Source organism: Filicampus tigris, chromosome 2, assembly GCF_054856515.1.
Source record: "Filicampus tigris isolate MCC_2025a chromosome 2, RoL_Ftig_1.0, whole genome shotgun sequence".
NCBI lineage: Eukaryota > Metazoa > Chordata > Actinopteri > Syngnathiformes > Syngnathidae > Filicampus > Filicampus tigris.
In genome coordinates, this window is record NC_141218.1 from 15,703,550 (window position 1) to 15,722,353 (window position 18,804).

Below are 18,804 nucleotides of genomic sequence, written 5' to 3' on the forward strand. Positions count from 1 at the left end.
ACACACACACAGACAAAACCTATTTTGATATCCGATTGACTACAAGGTGACCAAAGCACTTACTCTCCACACAAACTCACCAAGTAACTCTGTTTCGGTTTTTTATGTTATATTTTTTTTTTGTAAAAGGAAACATGACAGCTTTGGTGACATTGTGTAAAACTGTGAATAGAATAGACCAGGATAGGATACAAGTCTTTTTCACACCAACTGTCTGTAAAAGTCATCAGTCGGCTTGAACGGGAAAAAGATTTGCACTAGCCAACTGTTGTTTGTCAATCAATTTTGTACAAATTATATGCAGACGTTTGTAGACATGTCAAGGGCAAATATGAGCTTCATTTCCTGTACATACACTATATATATATATATATATATATATATATATATATATATATATATATATATATATATATACATATATATATACATATATATATATATAGATATATACAACCCGTGTAAAGACAAGGTGAACTTGGTTGTTTTTCTATACACGTTTTTATTTCCTTTCCGCTGTAGTGCCACTCTTGTTCCATTTTTTTCCCTCGTTTCTTTCGTTGCGCTCTGTATTTCTCATCCATCCTTAATGTCCATGCTGTAGTTTGCTATTTACTCTGGATTTTTAAAAATGCAGTCATGTAATTCTTTGTAAGTCACTGTCCAAGCACCAGTTTAGCAAATTAAAGCGCTTTCCATCCTGCCATGTGATCTCTTGGTTTATTTTGTTCTCACCATTTAGGCTGGAATAACATCAGTTTCAAGTATCCATTTTTATAAATTAGGGGAAATTGGGAGACATATGGAACAGCTAAAGATTTACAAAAAACATCTTTTGGCATCATTGGCTAAACTTAACAGGAAGTCTGCCATTTTTACTTTATTTTGAAGTTTTGTGCCTGTTTTGGCCTTTTATAGAGGTCATGTTTTAACTAACTCCTAGAGATTTTATACGATCGATTTCAAACTTTAGGTTTTTCATCTAAACATGTTTAAAATGAAAAGTTATTGAAAGCTTTTATTTTGTCACACGATGCGTTCATTTTCAAAGAAAACTGAGGCTGTTTTTGAGGGTCTAAACCTAAACGGAATCCTGTGAAACTTTGCACAAACATCAAGCCTGGCGTAAAAATTGATGTTTTTGATGGTTATTGTCCTATGTACCCCAACGTGACCAGGGTTGCAAGGGCTCTTTACAGGTATACTTGCAGTTCTAGTTTAACATTATCTTTTGTACTGGAATTACCCAATGCATTTTTGGATGATTACATCAAGACTAATATACTAAATCACCTGATATTTAAAGGCATCGTATAAAAACTGTCCCTGCTCGCCCTCCGTCCTTTCATCCTCTTTGGGGAGAGTTGCAGCTCGGGGACGCGCCTCCATCAGTCCCAGTGTGCCCTAGTGCCCGCACATGCACGCCTAAAGGCATTTCTAGAAGATCCTTCGGTTACACTTCGCCGTTGGCAGTCCATTGGAGGATGTCATCCACCCGACTGTACTGCATGAACGGCGGATATCACCTCCAAATTCTCCCCGACGGAACCGTTCACGGCCAGAGGGACGACACAGACGTTCACAGTAAGATGAGGCGTTCACTGACCCTCCGTATACTGTACTACGCACGCTTGTTCCATCCCAAGTAGATCCAATTCAAAGCTCGCCTCCACCGCTTTATTTACTGCATATTTTTGCTGTATTATTGAAATGAATACATTTGACGTTATTTCAAACCATGCAAAATTAATAAAGTAGTTTTATGTAAATAATATTGTAGTTAGTTTTATGTAGAGAAGATGTACAAATTACCAGAGCTGAGTACTTTACCCTTTTTTGTCGTTGCGTCCTCCGTCCGCGACCTGGGTACCCTTCCGTCCTCGCCCCTCCGTCCTTATTCATAAAAATTATCGTGCACCGACCCTGTCCGTTCTTGTCCCTTTTGAAGATCAGCTTCTGTACTTACATTCCGTTGATCATGATCATGATGACGACGTGGAGCACGACACGGAGCAAGCCACGGGACATCACGAGAATATTTAAGTTTGCGTAATAACACAATATTATTGGCTTTTGTTGCACGTTTTCACTTTTTATTGCCATATTCGTAATAAAAATAATTATTATTTTTAAAAAAAGCAATGTTGTTTTAGGAGTAGAACGAACGTCGTCCACTTCCGGGTCCTAGCTTTCAGTGGGTTTTTTTCCCCTCATCAGTGAAATGGGCGCCCACTAGAGGGCAGACTATGCCTGTGAGAACAATAATGCAGGGAGGGAACGTAAATGAAAACGATCATTCCAGTGTTGTGCAGGCTTAGCAAGGCAGTTTTGCTTTTTAAAAGAACCCAACACAACACGTTCAGTCGGTACTTGACCCGGTTAGGGACGAGGAGAGGGACGGACGAAAACCCACTTACGTCCTTGCTTAGTCCGTCCTTTTTAAAAGAGTTCTCGTCCTCCGTCCGACCGTCCACAAAATGGGCGTCCATCCGAGACGGACGGGCGGACCGTTCCGTGCCTGGGGCAGAATGCCCAGCTCTGCAAATTACTGGAAAATCCTATTCCTGTAGAGATTTCGTGTAAATGTTGCAGATCTGAAGCTCAGACTGAAAGTAAAAGTTTAGTCGGAATCGCCGACGGACGCCCGATTAAAATTTGAGGCGGACCGGCCTATAGAATATACTGCTTTTTTTACCCCCGGGAAAAAAGGCAAATGACGAACGACGGAAGGGTACCCATGCTGTAGACGGATGACGAATAACGGATGCCCAATTTGTAGTAAAATGCCCAGCTGTGAAAAATATACATAAGTTAATTGAATTGAATTGAATTAAAGACTCTAAATTATCGGTAGGTGTGACTTTTGATACAACAAACCTATGAACAGTCCTACCCCGAATGAATTAAGTTTATTGAGCCCAAGTAAATTAAATTGGACCCATTTCTACTGATATTGTAATTAACCAGAATAAATTACGTTGACCTAACTCAAATATAATATGCTTTAAGAAAACCATTTAATATTGTGGAAATTCTTTCCATGTTTTTTAGGTCCATTGAAAGAGATATTTTTTTCCCAATGTATTATGAGTCACTAAGGCATCAATACCCCCCTTCCCCCCACTCTCCCCAGCTCTTCATCTCTCAGCAAATAATGATGCATTTATTTTGATAATTTGTATTTATATGCTATTTCTATCAGCTTTTTTGCAGCTCACGGCCGTGGCTCAAGGTGTGGTGGTGATCAAAGGACAAAAAACAGGACATTACTTGGCCATGAATGAGGAGGGTCGCTTGTACACTTCGGTGTGTATCTGTCGACCGTCGGTTAACATGGATTCCAGATCATGAGTGACCTGATAGCTAACTCAAATGACTTTTCCATCCTTCGCATGTTGTCTCTCAGCCTGATGTAAATGATGAGTGTCACTTCCTTGAGAAGCTAGAGGAGAACCAATACAACACCTACCAGTCTCAGAAGTATCAGGAGAACAGCTGGTACGTGGCGCTGAAGAAAAATGGGAAACCTGAGCTGGGTCCCAAGACGAACATTGGACGAAAGGCCATCTTCTTCCTCCCCCGCCGGCTGCATTGAAACATCCTTATCTAACCAAATAGGCTTCATCACCCGAACATGCTTACCATAAATTGACCTGACCTTCTAAAGAAATACCCTCACCTAATGGCCGTTGCGTGCACCGGACCATCCAGGTAGACATTAACAGCACTTTTTGAATAACTTTATAGTTCTAATACTTATGTGCGCACTGTTTACTAACCAACACAGCTGATTAATATTTAACACTACGTAGGTAACTGTTACCATCTCCACATGCTAACCGGCTAGCTGCTAACACAAGTGCGTCAGTAGGAGAGCTGAGATGACTCATGAAATACACATTTTTAAGTGTTCATATTTTGAAAGGATATATCGAAAATAGTTTGTTGTTAAAATGTGTAGTGTAAAATTTGTAATCTAATGAATAGTCATTTTCTAACAGAGCTTAACTTTATGACAGAAATGGCCTTATACTCCGACTAAACTGCAGCAATCTTGCTGGTTATACTGACACCAAATGGTCATTACGTGAATTGTAAAATGTTATTAACCTCCTATGCTACTGAATTGCAACATTGAGGTAAACGTTGTTTTTTATTTATTTATTTTTTTTAACTAAAGCTCACGGGTGTCACGGGTACAAATACTGATCTCTATCTTAATTTTTTTTACTATGTTTACAATTTCTCGCAGCCAGTCAGGAGTTATACAGAAGACGTTTTGTTTCAAGTGTTTATTGCGGCATTATGCAGTTGAACAGTTTCGATGTTGCTTGTGACAATCTGCAGACAGGAAAAACAAAATTACTGGACTGGTAGTGCCCAAACAGCTACAGCTGGAATCGTGAGCCAGTAAATGTGGAGTTGAACTTTAACACAGGCGTGAAATCCATTCACTTTGCGAGAACGAAACTCGTCCATTTATCTTTTGGCCACTCAAACAACTGTTGGCATGAATGTGAAAAATGCATCGCCACACAGCGCAGGGGCATTCACCCCAAATTAAAAAAAAAGACGCGATAACGTTAATGAGCAGTTAACGGGACAATCAAAAATGCAGTACAATGGGTGACTGGCGACTCTATCTCTTCAAATGACGTCACTCTCCGAAGATTACCGAACATTTAGATTTTCGTTAAGTGCGTTGCTTTGGGTCTAATTATGAATGGGTGGGTTGCGTCATCAAAACTAACAAAAGTATGCTTAAAATAGTTTTAGCCGCTTGTATTACTCAAAAGATGGTTGGCCAAGTTGACTTGACACTTGGTCTTTAACTGCATTCTTTAGTAGAGTTTAGTCTATGACATAATTATCAGATAGCAGCTACACACAGCGCAATGATTAATAGTAATGATGGCTCATGAAATAGAGAAAAATTATAACAATACAAATGTAACGTACAGGGCAAAAGTTTATTAAGCTATTACGGGTTAGCTTGGCTATTACCTGAATTGCAACATCCGGGTAGGTTTATGAGTAAAGGCGCTGTGCAGTATCAGAGCGAGTAATAACTACAGCACATAATGTGTGGAAAATCACTTCTAGGTCATAAAAACAAATGAAAAAGGGTAAAATGTTGCTGTATGTAGCCTACATTGTAAATACTAAAAAGAACATGTACACGCTAACCAATTGCTGAGCCAGTCACTGATTCATCAATGTGTAGCTTCGTAGCTAAATGCTAGTTAGCTGCCAACACAATGAATGAATAAATACACTGTCTAGCAAAGCTTACCTCACTTGTTTTTTGTAGCTTCAGCCAACAGGTAGTAAAGACCACTCAGGAAAAAGCTCTTTTAAAGTGACATTTATTGAACTAAATCTTCCCTTCTGTACAGCATCATAACAAAACCTCAAAGATGTCATTCTACATCACTTTAAATGAGCATCAAAGCTGTGACAGTGAAGTTGAAATCATTAAGGCTTTAAAAGAAAAGTGTTGTGCTTCAATGGAGAATCCTTCTGGCATGCAAATCAAGATAGTCATCACACTCAGATTTTGTGTAAGGTTGAGGTCAAATGACGATTTCTGACAGTTGAAAAAAGTGCGCCTGCATACGACATTCTTTGATCAAGTTTTCATTTTACCCACAAGATGGCAAACACCTCGCACCTCCTCATTTCACTCACAGGTACATGGAAATGAACTTAATCACAAGGGGAAAAAAATGACATTGTGAGTCAAGTTTAGGCATCCAGGAACGAAATGGCAAATCTCCAAAGATTTTCACGTTTATGATGCCAGAACAAATGACTCAGAATAACAGTGCTTTCTTATTCATTTGTCATTGGGTGATCCCAAATTCTGTTTTCGAATCATCTCAGACTGACTTTAAATCCATTTGGAAAACAATGACAAAGTATTTCATCTGAATTGTCAAACTGCAAAAATGAGCAAAAATTACATGTGACACAAGGGTGCAAATTTGGACAATGCACCTGAGTTGTACAAAACACATGCATTACAAGCATGTACACTAAACCAGTGATTCCCAACCACTAATGTGCCACAGAAAATGATCCAATTTCACTGAACTGGTCTGAAAATGATTTACCACAAATGTATCTTTGTTCATCTATCCTTGCCGGCAACATACAGTGGCAGGCATACAAATGAAATACTGTTCCACTGTATGTCAGAAACTACAATAACGCGTGTATTTACTTTTCATGACATTTTTCTATTTTGGTGTTGTGTGCCTTGCTTGGCTCAATAAAAGTTGGGAAACACTGCACTAGATAGACTTAAAGTACTTTTATCCATGTATCATTTGTCTTTACTGGGAAAGAATGCCCCGAATGAATCACTTGGGGTAAAGAGAGACAACACTGCTAACCTTCAAGCTAACAGTTGAGTGAGCGATGTGGCATAGTCATTTACAGCTAGCGGTGCAAGTGTGTGAACAGAGCCTATATAACAGTCACAATAAAAGCCATGAGGTGGCGCTATAGAGTGAGCCGCATGCTGATATGGCGCATGTTGAATCATGAATACCTGTTGTGACTTCCAGCCTCTCCCCGGAGAGCAAGAGTCATGCTTGTAATTCGAGCAAAGCAATATTAAGGCATCACTTATTAAACGTTACGCACAAGATGGAGGTAACATGCGCCGCTAATGACTACACTGAGGGACGAGTACTGCTAACCGCTTTCCATGAATACAATGGCAAACAAAAAGTCGAGAATTTCCTCAAATGGTTCGTTCGCTTAAGAGCCGTCTTGATTTCTGCGTCGTGTCGTCATGTCATCGTCCTCCACGTCCGACCAGCTAAGTCGAGTAAATGGAAATTCTGTTAGTTGTCACACAAATAACTCAAATCTGCGGCAACCACTTCCATTTTTCACGTTTCATGAAACAATGATGCGTAAATGTGTGCGAACTGCACTTTTTAAGCACTGAAGTGAAATGAAGCAGTTGCCTTTGTGGTTTGAAAATTGCATTCTAACTAGATTCCAACGTCAACCTGAATTCAAATAAATTGTTCAGTTCACTTTTCTCACTTAGAGGTAACGCATACTTGCCTATACTGTAAAAAATATTTTTTTTAAATACAAATACAAACAATAGCTTAACAATCAGCAACGTAGCAAGGGTGTGAACCATGAACCGTGTTATGGCGGGGTTTCAATGTATACAAATAAACGGGGTGGGGTGCCTGTCCACTCAAAGTGAGAGATTGCCCAGCAAGTATTGTCTTTACTTATCTGCCCATTTCTGAAAATGTGATAACTGAGTGAGCCGGCCTGCCTGCCTCACTGTTACGTAATGATATCATGCCGCACCCACCTCGGTCTTAATAGATGAAGAGCACCCTTGTTCGGGGTAGACTGGCATAGGTGGGATCAGCCATCTTGCGGACTCTGGAGTAGTTGACGAAGCCTCTGACGAACAGCATGAAGCCTGCAATGCAAACTAAGTGTAGCTGCCATTCTGTGTCAAATAACATAAGGAAATTCTGGTGGTGGTTTTTTTTTTTTTATACACTCACCCAAGGCCAGGAACACCCACCACAGCCAGTATTGGCCGTCAAAGTAGCCAGGGAAGTAGGTGGAAAACTACAAAGGGCAGCAGTCAACCAATCAAAACACGAGCTCGAGTCCACATACATAAATCACGCGAAGTAGCTCTCACCCTGACGATGAGGACCCATTTGATGAGGGACAGACCGAAGCCTGAGATGGCTCCGTATCGACCGGCAGCTGACGTGGTCAAACAGAAGGACAAGAAGAAGCCGATCCAGTTGAAGAGGAATGCCACTGAAAGACAACAACGCCTCACAACTCACCAAAAGCAAATGATCACTGACATTGCTTTTCTTCTAAATCGAGAAAATGCTGTCTTTCACGTAAAATAGGAGGCAGTTTATATGTTAGCTGAATTTAAACACAAAGCTATCGAGCTAGTTAAATCGCCACTACCACACTGACCTCAAAAGTTGACAAACACCAGCGAACCCTTGACAGTTCGTTTGAAGTGCATGAGGAGTTCCTAAATTTGTGTCATCCCAAAACATGGATGCATATATTCAACACTTAATAGTGTTGCAAACACGCAAGGTGGCTTAATTGGACAAACGGCTGGCGCACCCGCAATGAGGCAGAGGGGATGCCCCGGGGACCAACTTTAACTTGACTGCCCTATCCTGCACTGTGCTCACGCAGCTGAGTGAGTCAGCCTATTCGTTCGGAGATTTTGAATGACATACAGGACAAACAGTATATGATAATATTGAATTTTTTTGTTTTGAGTTGATTTTTGCCCAAATGTACGATATACGCTTTTTGTCCTCAATACTTTAGTAGTACAACTTTGGCATAACTAGCAGGTCAACTTCACTGCCAGTCAAAAGTCTGGACACACTTATCGGTATTAGTTCCATCGAGAAACTGCGAAAATCTTTTCCAATGGTACGGTTACTACCAAGGTAAAACTGTATACTGTACACTCGTTGACAACTGCATGCTACTAGTGACACTATAAAATTATGCTAGTTAACATCTAGTGCCATGGTAATAGTACTAGTAGCACACAAATGTTAAATTGAACAATTGTGTCCCACAAGTATGCCAAAGTTGTCCAACTAGTGCGCGCAAATGTCATACAGCAATTGAAGGCAGTATTCTAAAAACGGTTTACTAGTAAGACAAGTCATTCTAGTGGTGCACTTTCGTTGTTCTAATAATGCACTGAATGTTCTATCCGCCAGTATTTGCTGGAAAAATTCACCCGTCAGCCGTTTTTGTGCTCTTATATTATTACAACTTTGGTGCCATCGTGGTGTCAACAAACTATGTTGAAGTGAGAGGAAATTCATTTAGTGTCATTGTCCCTTCTAATGTAAAAGTTGTGCTTTGCCACCATCTTGTGGCATAATCAATTATAAACTTTTATGGGCAGGGTGGTAACAATTACTAGCAGCCGCAATGCTGATCTGGAAAAGCGCTTTAGAAAATGGATGGATGAAAAGTGCACAAAATGGAGGTGGACCAGCATCGTGGAATAGATCATGTTGCACGTCATCGGTCTCGCTGTCGCACACTTAAAAGCGCACGTGTCCAAGTGAAGAAAGGGAGGAACATATTTCTTACTGAAGAACGTGAGCATGAATATGCCATCATTGCCTATTCGCAGCTGGTCAGCATCCTCAAAGTCATCTCGGGCCACAAAGTCATCCTCCTGCAAGCAAGTACGTGAGTAAGTAAAGGTCCTTTGTGTCCGGTGGCAGGAAACGGACAAGCGGCGAAGGAGCCAAGAAAGTACCGTGACTCTTCCGGTGACGAGGGGGACAGCAGCCTCCGCTTTGCTTCTCTCTGCTTCGTCGTAGGAGGGCAAAGTTGTGGCGACGCTGTAGGACGGAGGGTTGGGGAATCTGCTGCCATCTTCCTTGAATTCAAAGAAAGCTGACGAGGAGAAAGACAAATGAGGTGGATACAAACGCGCGGATTTTGCGACTTATTCATATTCCACAAACGCAATATTAATCAGCCGTGTTTAGATTAGTGGATGCTCATACAACATATTACTAGGGATGTCACAATACCAGCAACATATTAAATTTGCCACGACATCGTCGTCGTCACGTCACTATGTTAATAGCAGCAAATCTGTTTGAAAGCCCAAGTTGTTTTCCATTTGTGCAGTCACACCACCCCCTGGTGGTTAGTTTATTAGTGCGGTTTAATTTTTTGTGTAGACATTTACATACAACTGCTCATGTTTATTTTATTTTATTTGTATTTCGTGTTCTACAGAAACCATACACACACCCACACAGCCAAATTAAACTGAAATTAAACAGATGATTGCTCACATGAACAAAACTATGTTCTAACCAATAAAGTGTCCCATAGTCATACCAGTACATATTTTTCAACATCTCCATCAGCCCTATTCAGCCAAACACAGCATTGTGAATTACATAGACCATGATCATTTGCACTGCTGAGCTGAGCCAATAGGAGCCCATGACTGGCCAAGCCTAGTTCTTTGTGAATGCTGTTATTATGTACAAAAACAGAATATTGTGATGTTTTTTTTCATATGCTCTCTTCTCTTGCTGTGTGTGCTTTGGCCTCTTGGGGGCAGTGTGATGCACGCATGATCATACATGAAGATAAAAAGTACAAGTACAGAGAAGAAAGTAGCCATTTAAAAAATATGTATATAATCATCATCATCGTCATTTTTCACAGATTAGGAAGAATACATCCCCGTAATATCGTGATATAACCTGTCTGTCTGTGTTCCTACAAGGTTTGTGTGTGAAGCTTCATGATCTGATTGTAAATACCTCCCAAGATGTCTAATGCTAATTTTTGCTATCCAGCCAATAGGCTTTTTCATTAAGATGGTGATGAACCTAAAACAAACTATTTCTTGTGTTTAAGTACATAGTGTGTGTGTGTGTGTGTAATTGTTTTTGTTGTGTGTTCAGTTGTACAGTAATCTCAAACTCGTATGATCACGTCGGAATTTGCATCCACTCGCCGCGCTAATTAGCACATTTATCATTGTGCTTCAGTTATAATGTTTTTATTTTCTTGAGACGCCATTTTAATTACTTGCCCAGCACTATATAATGCAGTAATGATAAATTATATAAACCAATCAAATGAAAAATGTGAACGATTCCAAACACTACCCAAGTGTGCCTTCTCGTGTGATGAGACAACATACTCTTACACCGCAAACTAGCATCGTTCGTAACCTCAAAACGTCTCAACCGTCGTAATCGAGGACCTTCTGTACATGCCGATTTATTAAAAGCAAAGGAGGGACGGAGAGGGGGGAATACATTAGGGTGATATGCATCCATTACTGTTAATGGTTCATTCCATGCAAGGCAAGCCTTTCATGTGGCTGTCGTGCAGTGGCCGACTTTAAAAAGGCAGCAATCAAGCGAGTCAGTGGACTCATGCCACACAACATGTATGATCTGGCCACCTACTGGTGGAGGTTTTACACCCAAATCCGTCTGGAGTATCAATACAACGGCTATGTATGAAAAATATTTACAAAAATGTACCTTCAAACTAGGGATGCTCCGATCCATCGGGCACCGATCATGATCGGCCGATTTTTGTGAAAAATTACGTGATCGGAATATTCGATCAAAGCCTTACATTGGCTACAGTGAATGTAGTAGTAGCTCATTTTAGTAGTTCAATTCAAAATGGAAAACTCTAAAGCAGCATTTAATTGCTTGCACAGTGAAATATACAGCAGCTGCTGCTGACGTAGGAATTCTGACAGAAACTATTTCAAGTTATGACTTCTTGGAATGTTCTGACTTTTTATATCGTTTACCACTCCTTTATACCGAAAAGGAGTGGTTAAAAAACACTTACAATAACTGTCCAGTTGTCAGACTAATAGATATGTTTAGTATTTCTCCCACTTGTTTGTTCCAACTTGGAGGACTACGTGTATGTGGTACGGCTGAATAAAGCGTCGGAACCTGCATTAGCTGCGGAAACGCTGCTGTAAGGCGGGGGTGCATCCGGGGAAGGACCCTCTTGAGATGTCGGGAGCGGCTCCTCTTCGTTCACCAGCTGTGTGATAAGGACCAACGTGTCAATACCAAATGCCACGTTTGGCTAAAGCTCGACATGCTGACGAGGAGGAATGCATTAACCCAAGTGTCACCTATAGATCAACAGCATGATGACTAAACAAATATTGAAAGTGCGTAACGTGCATTTATATCACGTGTAACATGTAATTGGAAAATATTTTACGTGATTATAAATATTTTACAAATACTTGATATTAGGTTTTTTTTTTTTTAATTTTTGGGGTTTCGTTTTTGCTTGTAGGGTGTTTTTTTCTCCCATTTCCCATACATAACGTGTAATCAATGTTTATCAATGGTTTTTTGGAAGAATTTTTTAGGTTCATTTTTTTTCCCCGCCCCAAAGGCATTTCAATGGCGTCAATTATACACGGATTTTCACTACTTGCAGGCTGGTCCGGTCCTTATTGTACGACGGACTTTAACATTTCATGAACAACGGTACACGCCTGGTAACTTATTAGGGCTAAAACGATTAATCGGCCAACCCAATTAATTGGCCAGCTCTTTTAAAAAATCGGCAAAAACATGCCAATTTTTGCGGATTTTTCGTTTTCTTTACGCATTACAACATAAAAAGATAATGACATTAAACACCCCAGCGCACAAAAACAAGCCTAATTTTGTTGATTTTTCCTCTATTGTGAAATTACACTAATACTAAAGGTCAAACTATTGTAAAACAGTCAAATGTTCTGTCTGTAATTTATATCTCTATTGTTGATGGCAGGGTGATCAAAACTATGTTATTTTATTGATTTTTTTTAATCAATCGGCCAATCAATCGGTTTTCAGATTTTTATTCTGCTAAATATCAGAATCGGTAGCAGTCTCACCGCCCCTGGAAAAAAAGAAAAATCATATCGGTCGGGCCCTAGTTACTATATTATAATGTGTTACATGTTTGCTAGATGTTATGCTCTTGAATCCGTATAGTTTGTATTCCCTGACATTACTGTTGATTATTGACATTTTAAGTTGTTTCCATTGGCGAATAACATTTTGCTCTGGTTAGCGCAAATGTAATTACCAGCTAATGTAAACTAACACTGGTGGGGAAACACAACCGTGGCATAATGTATTAAATGAACTTGACACGCGGTTCATTATGCGTTTTAAGTGTTTGGTGTAGGATTAAATAGAATCAAAAGAACCACATTATCAACTACAGCGCGTTCGTTATAGCCAATGACAGGCTAACAGGGAGCTAGCGTGAACAGATAGCAGGCTAGCGTCGGTCGATTTTGCTTGACTAGACTTTACCTCTTGATATCTGACGTTGCTGTTTTGCTCAGCCATCGTAGACGAAGAGTTGTGTGTTGATTAAAATATCCTCTTCCGACCCTGGAGATCAAAATACGGCGAATTAGAACGGCCCTCGCCGACGAACGAGGAGTTGTTACGCTACCTCAAGTCGGCCACCTTTTTCCTTCCTTCGCAGGCTCCTCCAACAAGATTTGATGATGCCTTCATGGCTTTTGGAAAATGTGTCATGGATTGCTGGCACGACACAGCTAATCCAATTCAGTACTCATTTACTAACAAAAACGAAATACTACAAGGTTATATTGTCAGCTATTAGAAGTAATAACCAATGCGAATCATGTAAACTATTTGCTCACATTTTTTTAATCGTACAGCTCCACTCATTGATTTTTGACGAGTTCCAAGTGCACATAAATGTAACACGAGTTGTGGGACAAGAAGCATGATTCCAAGTTCAACTTTAAACCATTTTATTATAAATGTGAAAGAGCAGTATTATCAAATTTATTTCCAAATCCATGTTTCACTGCCAAAATATAAATGAATTATTGGAATGTTTACTACATTTGTTTTAAAAAATGCGTAATCACAAAAATTGTATGAAGCATCCTCATTTCTTGGGCTCTAAATCGGGGAACTCTACCAGCTTGTTGTGCACATGCATCATCCCTACAGGAGAGACAAAAAAAGACAAACAAGAATGTTAATCTTGAAAATTAATTTTACTTGATGTTAAGCAACAATTTTTAAAAAGGTCTCGCAGGCTCAATTTACCACATTATTTTAAGATGGTTACACATTATAACATGAAATCACGTTATTTCAATATATATTTATTTAAAATAATCTCAGATTAAATAAATAAATGAAATGACTGAAGAGGTGTGAAGCAAGAATATGGCTCATTCACACGAATTAATGAATTTCTACAGGGTGAGTGATAAGTAACTAGATTTTGCTCATAAAAATCTTTAGTCATTATGATTTAACAAAAAAAACATTTACAAATAATTATTAAGACAACACTAGATGAGATTTCTTATTGTCTTATTTCTTGGGTCACTTAAATCCTCAAGAGCGAATCAGGCCCAGAATAGCGATTTACTTACTTTTTCTTTTTTCTTATCTTCACTTTAATTTTCCCATGTAATGAAAAACACTTTTGGAGTAGGAATATGGATTTTATTGCCATTTTTTAATGTCAGGTTACTTTTTACCCACCCTGTACTTTATACTGGGCTAGTGGCACAGTGACAATCTACACTTTTTGAGCACCATGGATGAGATTGTTATCAGTCTGTGTACTCAAAGGAGGATTTTAAAGACCTGAGCCAACCCGCTTGAGCTAGTGTCGTTTCTCATTTATCAGATGGTTGGGCATGGATACAAGCATCATACGTTCACGTAATAATAACATGAAAGAGATATTGGTATAACAAACTTTTCATGTGATGCTTCTCACATAATTGCATGATCCGGAGCCTTACTTTTTTTTTTTTTTTTTTTTTTAAATCCGACAGCAATACGTTTCTCAGTTTCTGTAATATTGTGTTTAAATCTCACCTTTAAAATATTTCACAGTCTTAACCCTCAGTTCCAGAGTGGCGTCTTCGTCACACACAAAGACAGTTTGTGGGTGCTGCTGGAATGCAGACACGGTCCACATGTGGTTCACACCGTCTTCTATGGCTTTGTACAAAGCAAAAGCCTTGTGAGCTCCAGTGATGAGAATCATCACCTGTGGAGACAATAAACAAAAATAGTAGTCTTTATGATGCTATCAGGGCAGTGTGATTTAAAAAAAAAAAAAAAGTGTCTGCACTCTGTTTGTCTAAAGGGCTAAACGCACATCAGGGACTGTGGCTTCATTTTGTTTTTACTTCCTTTGAGTGGCGGTGTATTTGCAAGATCGGTAGCAACTCAAAATTTGGCCCACAACACAAGCAAAAAAAAAAAAAAGGGTGTGATAACTATAGTACCAGAAATGCAAGTTATTGCGGCATAAGAAAAGGTCATGCAGCTCACTACAACATGACCAATAATAATAATTCCCAAGTGGACAGGTACAGGGGTCCTGGTATATGACGGTCCTGGTTACAAATGTTGTGCAACGCTTTGAGTGTTTTTCATTTCTGTTTTTTTATCCTAATATTTACTGTAATTACAACTGCGTTGATGTTGGTTAGAGATAGACTACCATGCATTCCGACTAACGTACAAATTCAGATTACGTCGCCGTAAAAACTCTGGCGTAAAGCGAGGACCAGGACACCCATCAGGGTTATAATTTTTCATTATCGGTAGTATACTGTAGTTAGTTTTTATTTCGTTTTGACTTTTGTTTTCTTCCAGTTAGCTTCAATTTGTTTTTAGAGTGGGGTTTTTTTTAGTTTTAGGGGTTTTTTTTGTTTTTTTTACATTATGGTACATTTGTTGAGTCCAAGATGGAAAAAAAAAAGGTCACCAAGTATTGTGTAATGAAGCAGAGTAAACTGCTGTTTCCAAACGACTGAACTTCCTTTATCTGTACGGACGGACAGCAATACTGAAATAAGTACATTTTAAATTAACTTAAAAGCTTATCTATGGAAAGAATTGACAAAGACTAAAACGAAGGACATTTTCGCTATAATTACAGTTAGTTTCATAAACGTAAAATGTACTTTCAGTTAGTTATGTGTGTTTTTTTTTTTTTAAAAGCACTCTCATTTTTACTTTGTTTCGTTAAAGAAAATGTTTTTTCAACTTTAGTTTCAGTTATTTTGTCGGTTTTGTTAACCATTATAATTTTGGACCCCGTGTATCTACTTTTTCTGTCATCATTGTGAGGAGAATGTAGGAATGACTTTGAGAATTAAATTTTGCCAAAGCACATGCTAACATGAATGCACTTAGGATACACTTCACACTTTTGAAACAAACAAAGCAAACATATATTGCCTTCTTGCATTTTTGTCGAGATTTGAGGATCTGTCGACACTGATCTCGACTCTAACCTCCTTTGCATCCATGACGGTGCCCACTCCAACAGTCAGTGCCATGGTGGGCACTTTGCTGAGGTCTCCATCGAAGAATCTAGCATTGGCCACAATGGTGTCCCTTGCCAAAGTCTTCACCCTGGTCCTAGACACCAGGCTTGACCCAGGCTCGTTAAAGGCGATGTGGCCATCCGGACCGATCCCTGAGATGACAGGAAGAGCATTTGCATGATGTAACAGATTGATGTCTTGATGCCATGGCAAGATAAGGTATGTCGTAAACACACATTGCTTAATCTGGGGTCAGTTCAATACCTCCAACAAAAAGCTCAATGCCCCCGGCCGCTGTTATTTTCTGCTCGAAGGCGTCGCACTCTGCTTGCAAGTCTGCAGCGTTGCCGTCGAGGATGTGCGTGTTCTCGGCTCGTATGTCGATGTGCTTGAAGAACTTATTCCACATGAAGGAATGGTAGCTCTCCGGGTGATCCCTGGGAAGTCCTGCATTTTAGGGTTTTAGTAAAGCACAGTGGTCAAGCATGAAAGGAATTTACTTATTGTTTGGACACATAATGTTTTTACAATAATCCACCTCCCGCAATAAGTGAAATCCGCGATATAAAGACACCCTATTTAAAGACTCCTTAGCCATGTTTTTACATGTGTATTATAAACTGACCCTAGGGCCATTGCTTTCTGTAGGTGTAAAAAGCAGGATTGGATTGCAGGATGAGGCTTTTACGGGGCGTGGCCTTGCAAGTGTTATCACTTTGGATTTGTGTGTTTGATTGTTTCTCCCATTCAATAACATGTAAAAATCCTTCGGCATCGTGACTCTCCTTTGTTTTTTACTTCACTAGAGCGGAAGCGTATCTGTTTAGGGCGCACAATAAAAAGATACACAATACACAATACAAAGCATATCTACCCTTTCGCTGTACTGTTATGTAACAGTGGGGTTAATTTAGCAATTCAATGAATCCGTGTCTATGCTGGCCGAAGTCCCAGAGCAAAAGACTCACTTTTGATCGGCTGCCCAAGCACAATCGAGAGCTCCAGTGAAAAACCCAAGGTTGACTGAATTGTTGTCAGCCTTTTCCCAAAACTACCGTTGCTTTGGATTCTTCTTCTGGATGTTGATGCCACCAGACGCTCGAGCGCGAAAACATTTCTTGGTTGACAATCGGTTTGATTTATAATGTTGTGTTAAGACACCCTTTATCAGCATAACAGGACTCAGCTGGTCAAATTAAGGTGCTTGCTGGTGATGACATTTTCATCCATTTCCGGGACTGGTCAAAACAAAAGTTTGGTAGGCGTGCACAAGTTGCCGTATCACCCAATCAGCCCGAGGTATTGTACTAAATGTCCCGCCTTTGCCAAGCAGCTCACTTTGGAACAGTCCCAGAATCTCCCTTCCTATTATGGCGCACCTGCAGAATGGGATGTGGTGGCACCCTGTTGTCTGCCAAGCCTGCCCTCTGCCGGTGGACTGTATTGTTCCACCCCACCCCACCTCCACATGTGCTAGTCTGTGTGCCAAGTATTAATGTATGCCCGTTTGCTGAGGTTTTTATTCTGATTCTGATTCTCAATCATGTTAAAGCTAAAAGGTATTGTGTGTTTGGTGAACAGTGTGGCGTATGAACCGCAGCCACCGAAAGTTAGAATGCTTTCATTGTCATCGGGGCCACTCGCATTATCTCCTCACTCTCTGGCCCAGCAGTAGTATATGAGCTGATGTCAGCAGGATGAAATATGGTGCATAAACTGTGTTTTCACTTTTCATTCCTCATCCTTGGGGTATATTGACGAAAGCCAAGTCACAGACATGCTATTAATGCAACTGGGAATTGTTATAAATTGTGTTGAAAAAAAAGCACAAAATGTTTGCATTGCAGAGTGATGACTTACCCACATATTCATCCATGTTAAACGTCTTGACATACTGGAAAGAGATTTCTCCATTCTTGTAATACTCAATCAGTTTCTTGTAACAGCCTAAGGGAGTGCTTCCTGGAGAAAAAGCCATGGAAAAAAGTTTAGGCTGCAACATTGTACTGTACTGTATAGTGCTGTAGCTACTTCACTGGTTTTGTGCCCCCCCCCTCAAAAAAAATCACGTATTCTTAGTGTTGCATTTGTAAAATAACGAGGTTGTCAATCGGATACTCACCAGTGGGAAGACCTAGAGTGAAATAACGGTCGGGTCCAGGTTTGAAAAGTAAAATCTTATTCCTGATGTACTTTGCAGCCCACTCGCTTGACGCGTCGTAGTCATTGAGGATAATCAGTTTCATGTTCACGATTGTAAAAAAATTAAAGAAAAAGCAGGAGAGATATGCTACACTACTTTATCTAAAGTTAACCTCGATGACGAATCGCACCTACATCAGACTTTAGCCTAATCAGACTTTAGACTCATCAAGGTGTGAACTAAATCCAGTTACAGTACGTTTAGAATACTGATGTTACTAGAGAGTTATAAAAAAAAAAGCTGCTAAAAAAACAACCTTTCAGAACACGTTAAAGCTAAAACTTCAACCACACTATTGTCACTACAGACCATGTAGAAAACACTCGCGGCGGGCTGCAATTGCCTCAAAGTGTGTGCGCCGTCTGTCTGATCATGTGATCTGCGCAGCGGCGGATGGATACGGAACTCGCAGCGGAAATTACGTGTCAATCACATGACCAGAACAAACATTTTAGAGGCTTTTGATGGAAAATCAAAAAGTGTATTTACAGAAATGAATACGTTTGTCTTCCCAGCTAATCGAAACTTGATATCGACGTAACATTCACCAAAATCTGCGTATTAGTAACTAGTGATGGGTGGAAAGTCTAGTGAAGCCTTAAAAGACATGTTTCTACAAAAACACACAACTGGTTATATGAATTACATTATTAAAGTACATAATTGACGGATGGAT

General features: G+C 39.8%; 3 protein-coding genes across 5 annotated transcripts; 1 reads left to right on the plus strand and 2 right to left on the minus strand.

Moving 5' to 3' along the window:
- Positions 1-1,362: 1,362 nt before the first annotated feature.
- fgf1a (fibroblast growth factor 1a) lies at positions 1,363-6,799 on the plus strand. Its single transcript, XM_086014079.1, has 3 exons — positions 1,363-1,584; positions 3,203-3,306; positions 3,407-6,799. The coding sequence occupies exons 1-3, from the start codon at positions 1,485-1,487 to the stop codon at positions 3,593-3,595; spliced, it is 393 nt and encodes a 130-aa protein (XP_085870205.1). The 5' UTR covers positions 1,363-1,484; the 3' UTR covers positions 3,596-6,799.
- Positions 5,350-13,157, minus strand: ndfip1 (Nedd4 family interacting protein 1). 3 transcript variants are annotated; one of them, XM_086014058.1, is made up of 8 exons: positions 13,039-13,157; positions 12,894-12,974; positions 11,517-11,610; positions 9,148-9,459; positions 7,691-7,815; positions 7,548-7,614; positions 7,346-7,459; positions 5,350-6,826 (listed from the first exon to the last, which is right to left on the minus strand). In XM_086014058.1, exons 2-7 carry the CDS (start codon positions 12,927-12,929, stop codon positions 7,353-7,355), a joined length of 741 nt encoding a protein of 246 aa, XP_085870184.1. In that variant the 5' UTR covers positions 12,930-12,974; positions 13,039-13,157; the 3' UTR covers positions 5,350-6,826; positions 7,346-7,352. The 3 variants fall into 3 exon arrangements, with proteins under 3 accessions (XP_085870184.1, XP_085870193.1, XP_085870176.1); XM_086014067.1 differs by having other exon boundaries at positions 9,148-9,235; positions 9,320-9,459; positions 12,894-13,095; XM_086014050.1 differs by having other exon boundaries at positions 12,894-13,098.
- A 192-nt stretch (positions 13,158-13,349) lies between these two features.
- On the minus strand, positions 13,350-18,528 carry gnpda1 (glucosamine-6-phosphate deaminase 1). The gene is made up of 6 exons (XM_086014037.1): positions 18,048-18,528; positions 17,786-17,887; positions 16,190-16,372; positions 15,893-16,077; positions 14,460-14,634; positions 13,350-13,565 (listed from the first exon to the last, which is right to left on the minus strand). Exons 1-6 carry the CDS (start codon positions 18,169-18,171, stop codon positions 13,507-13,509), a joined length of 828 nt encoding a protein of 275 aa, XP_085870163.1. The 5' UTR covers positions 18,172-18,528; the 3' UTR covers positions 13,350-13,506.
- Between the last annotated feature and the right edge of the window lie 276 nt (positions 18,529-18,804).

Bases quoted from the DNA above. Each gene is read 5' to 3' on its own strand.
- fgf1a (XM_086014079.1), top strand. From the start codon at position 1,485: ATGTCATCCACCCGACTGTACTGCATGAACGGCGGATATCACCTCCAA. The intron at 1,585-3,202 runs GTAAGATGAGGC...TATTTCTATCAG, and splicing joins GGACGACACAGACGTTCACA to CTTTTTTGCAGCTCACGGCC. The intron at 3,307-3,406 runs GTGTGTATCTGT...GTTGTCTCTCAG, and splicing joins AGGGTCGCTTGTACACTTCG to CCTGATGTAAATGATGAGTG.
- ndfip1 (XM_086014058.1), bottom strand. From the start codon at position 12,929: ATGGCTGAGCAAAACAGCAACGTCAGATATCAAGAG. The intron at 11,611-12,893 runs GTAAAGTCTAGT...CTTATCACACAG, and splicing joins GCAACGTCAGATATCAAGAG to CTGGTGAACGAAGAGGAGCC. The intron at 7,816-9,147 runs GTAAGAAATATG...GTTGTCTTTCAG, and splicing joins ATTCATGCTCACGTTCTTCA to TGGCATTCCTCTTCAACTGG.
- gnpda1 (XM_086014037.1), bottom strand. From the start codon at position 18,171: ATGAAACTGATTATCCTCAATGACTACGACGCGTCAAGCGAGTGGGCT. The intron at 17,888-18,047 runs GTGAGTATCCGA...CTTTTTCTCCAG, and splicing joins CACTCTAGGTCTTCCCACTG to GAAGCACTCCCTTAGGCTGT. The intron at 14,635-15,892 runs GTTAGAGTCGAG...TTGTCTCCACAG, and splicing joins CCGTCATGGATGCAAAGGAG to GTGATGATTCTCATCACTGG.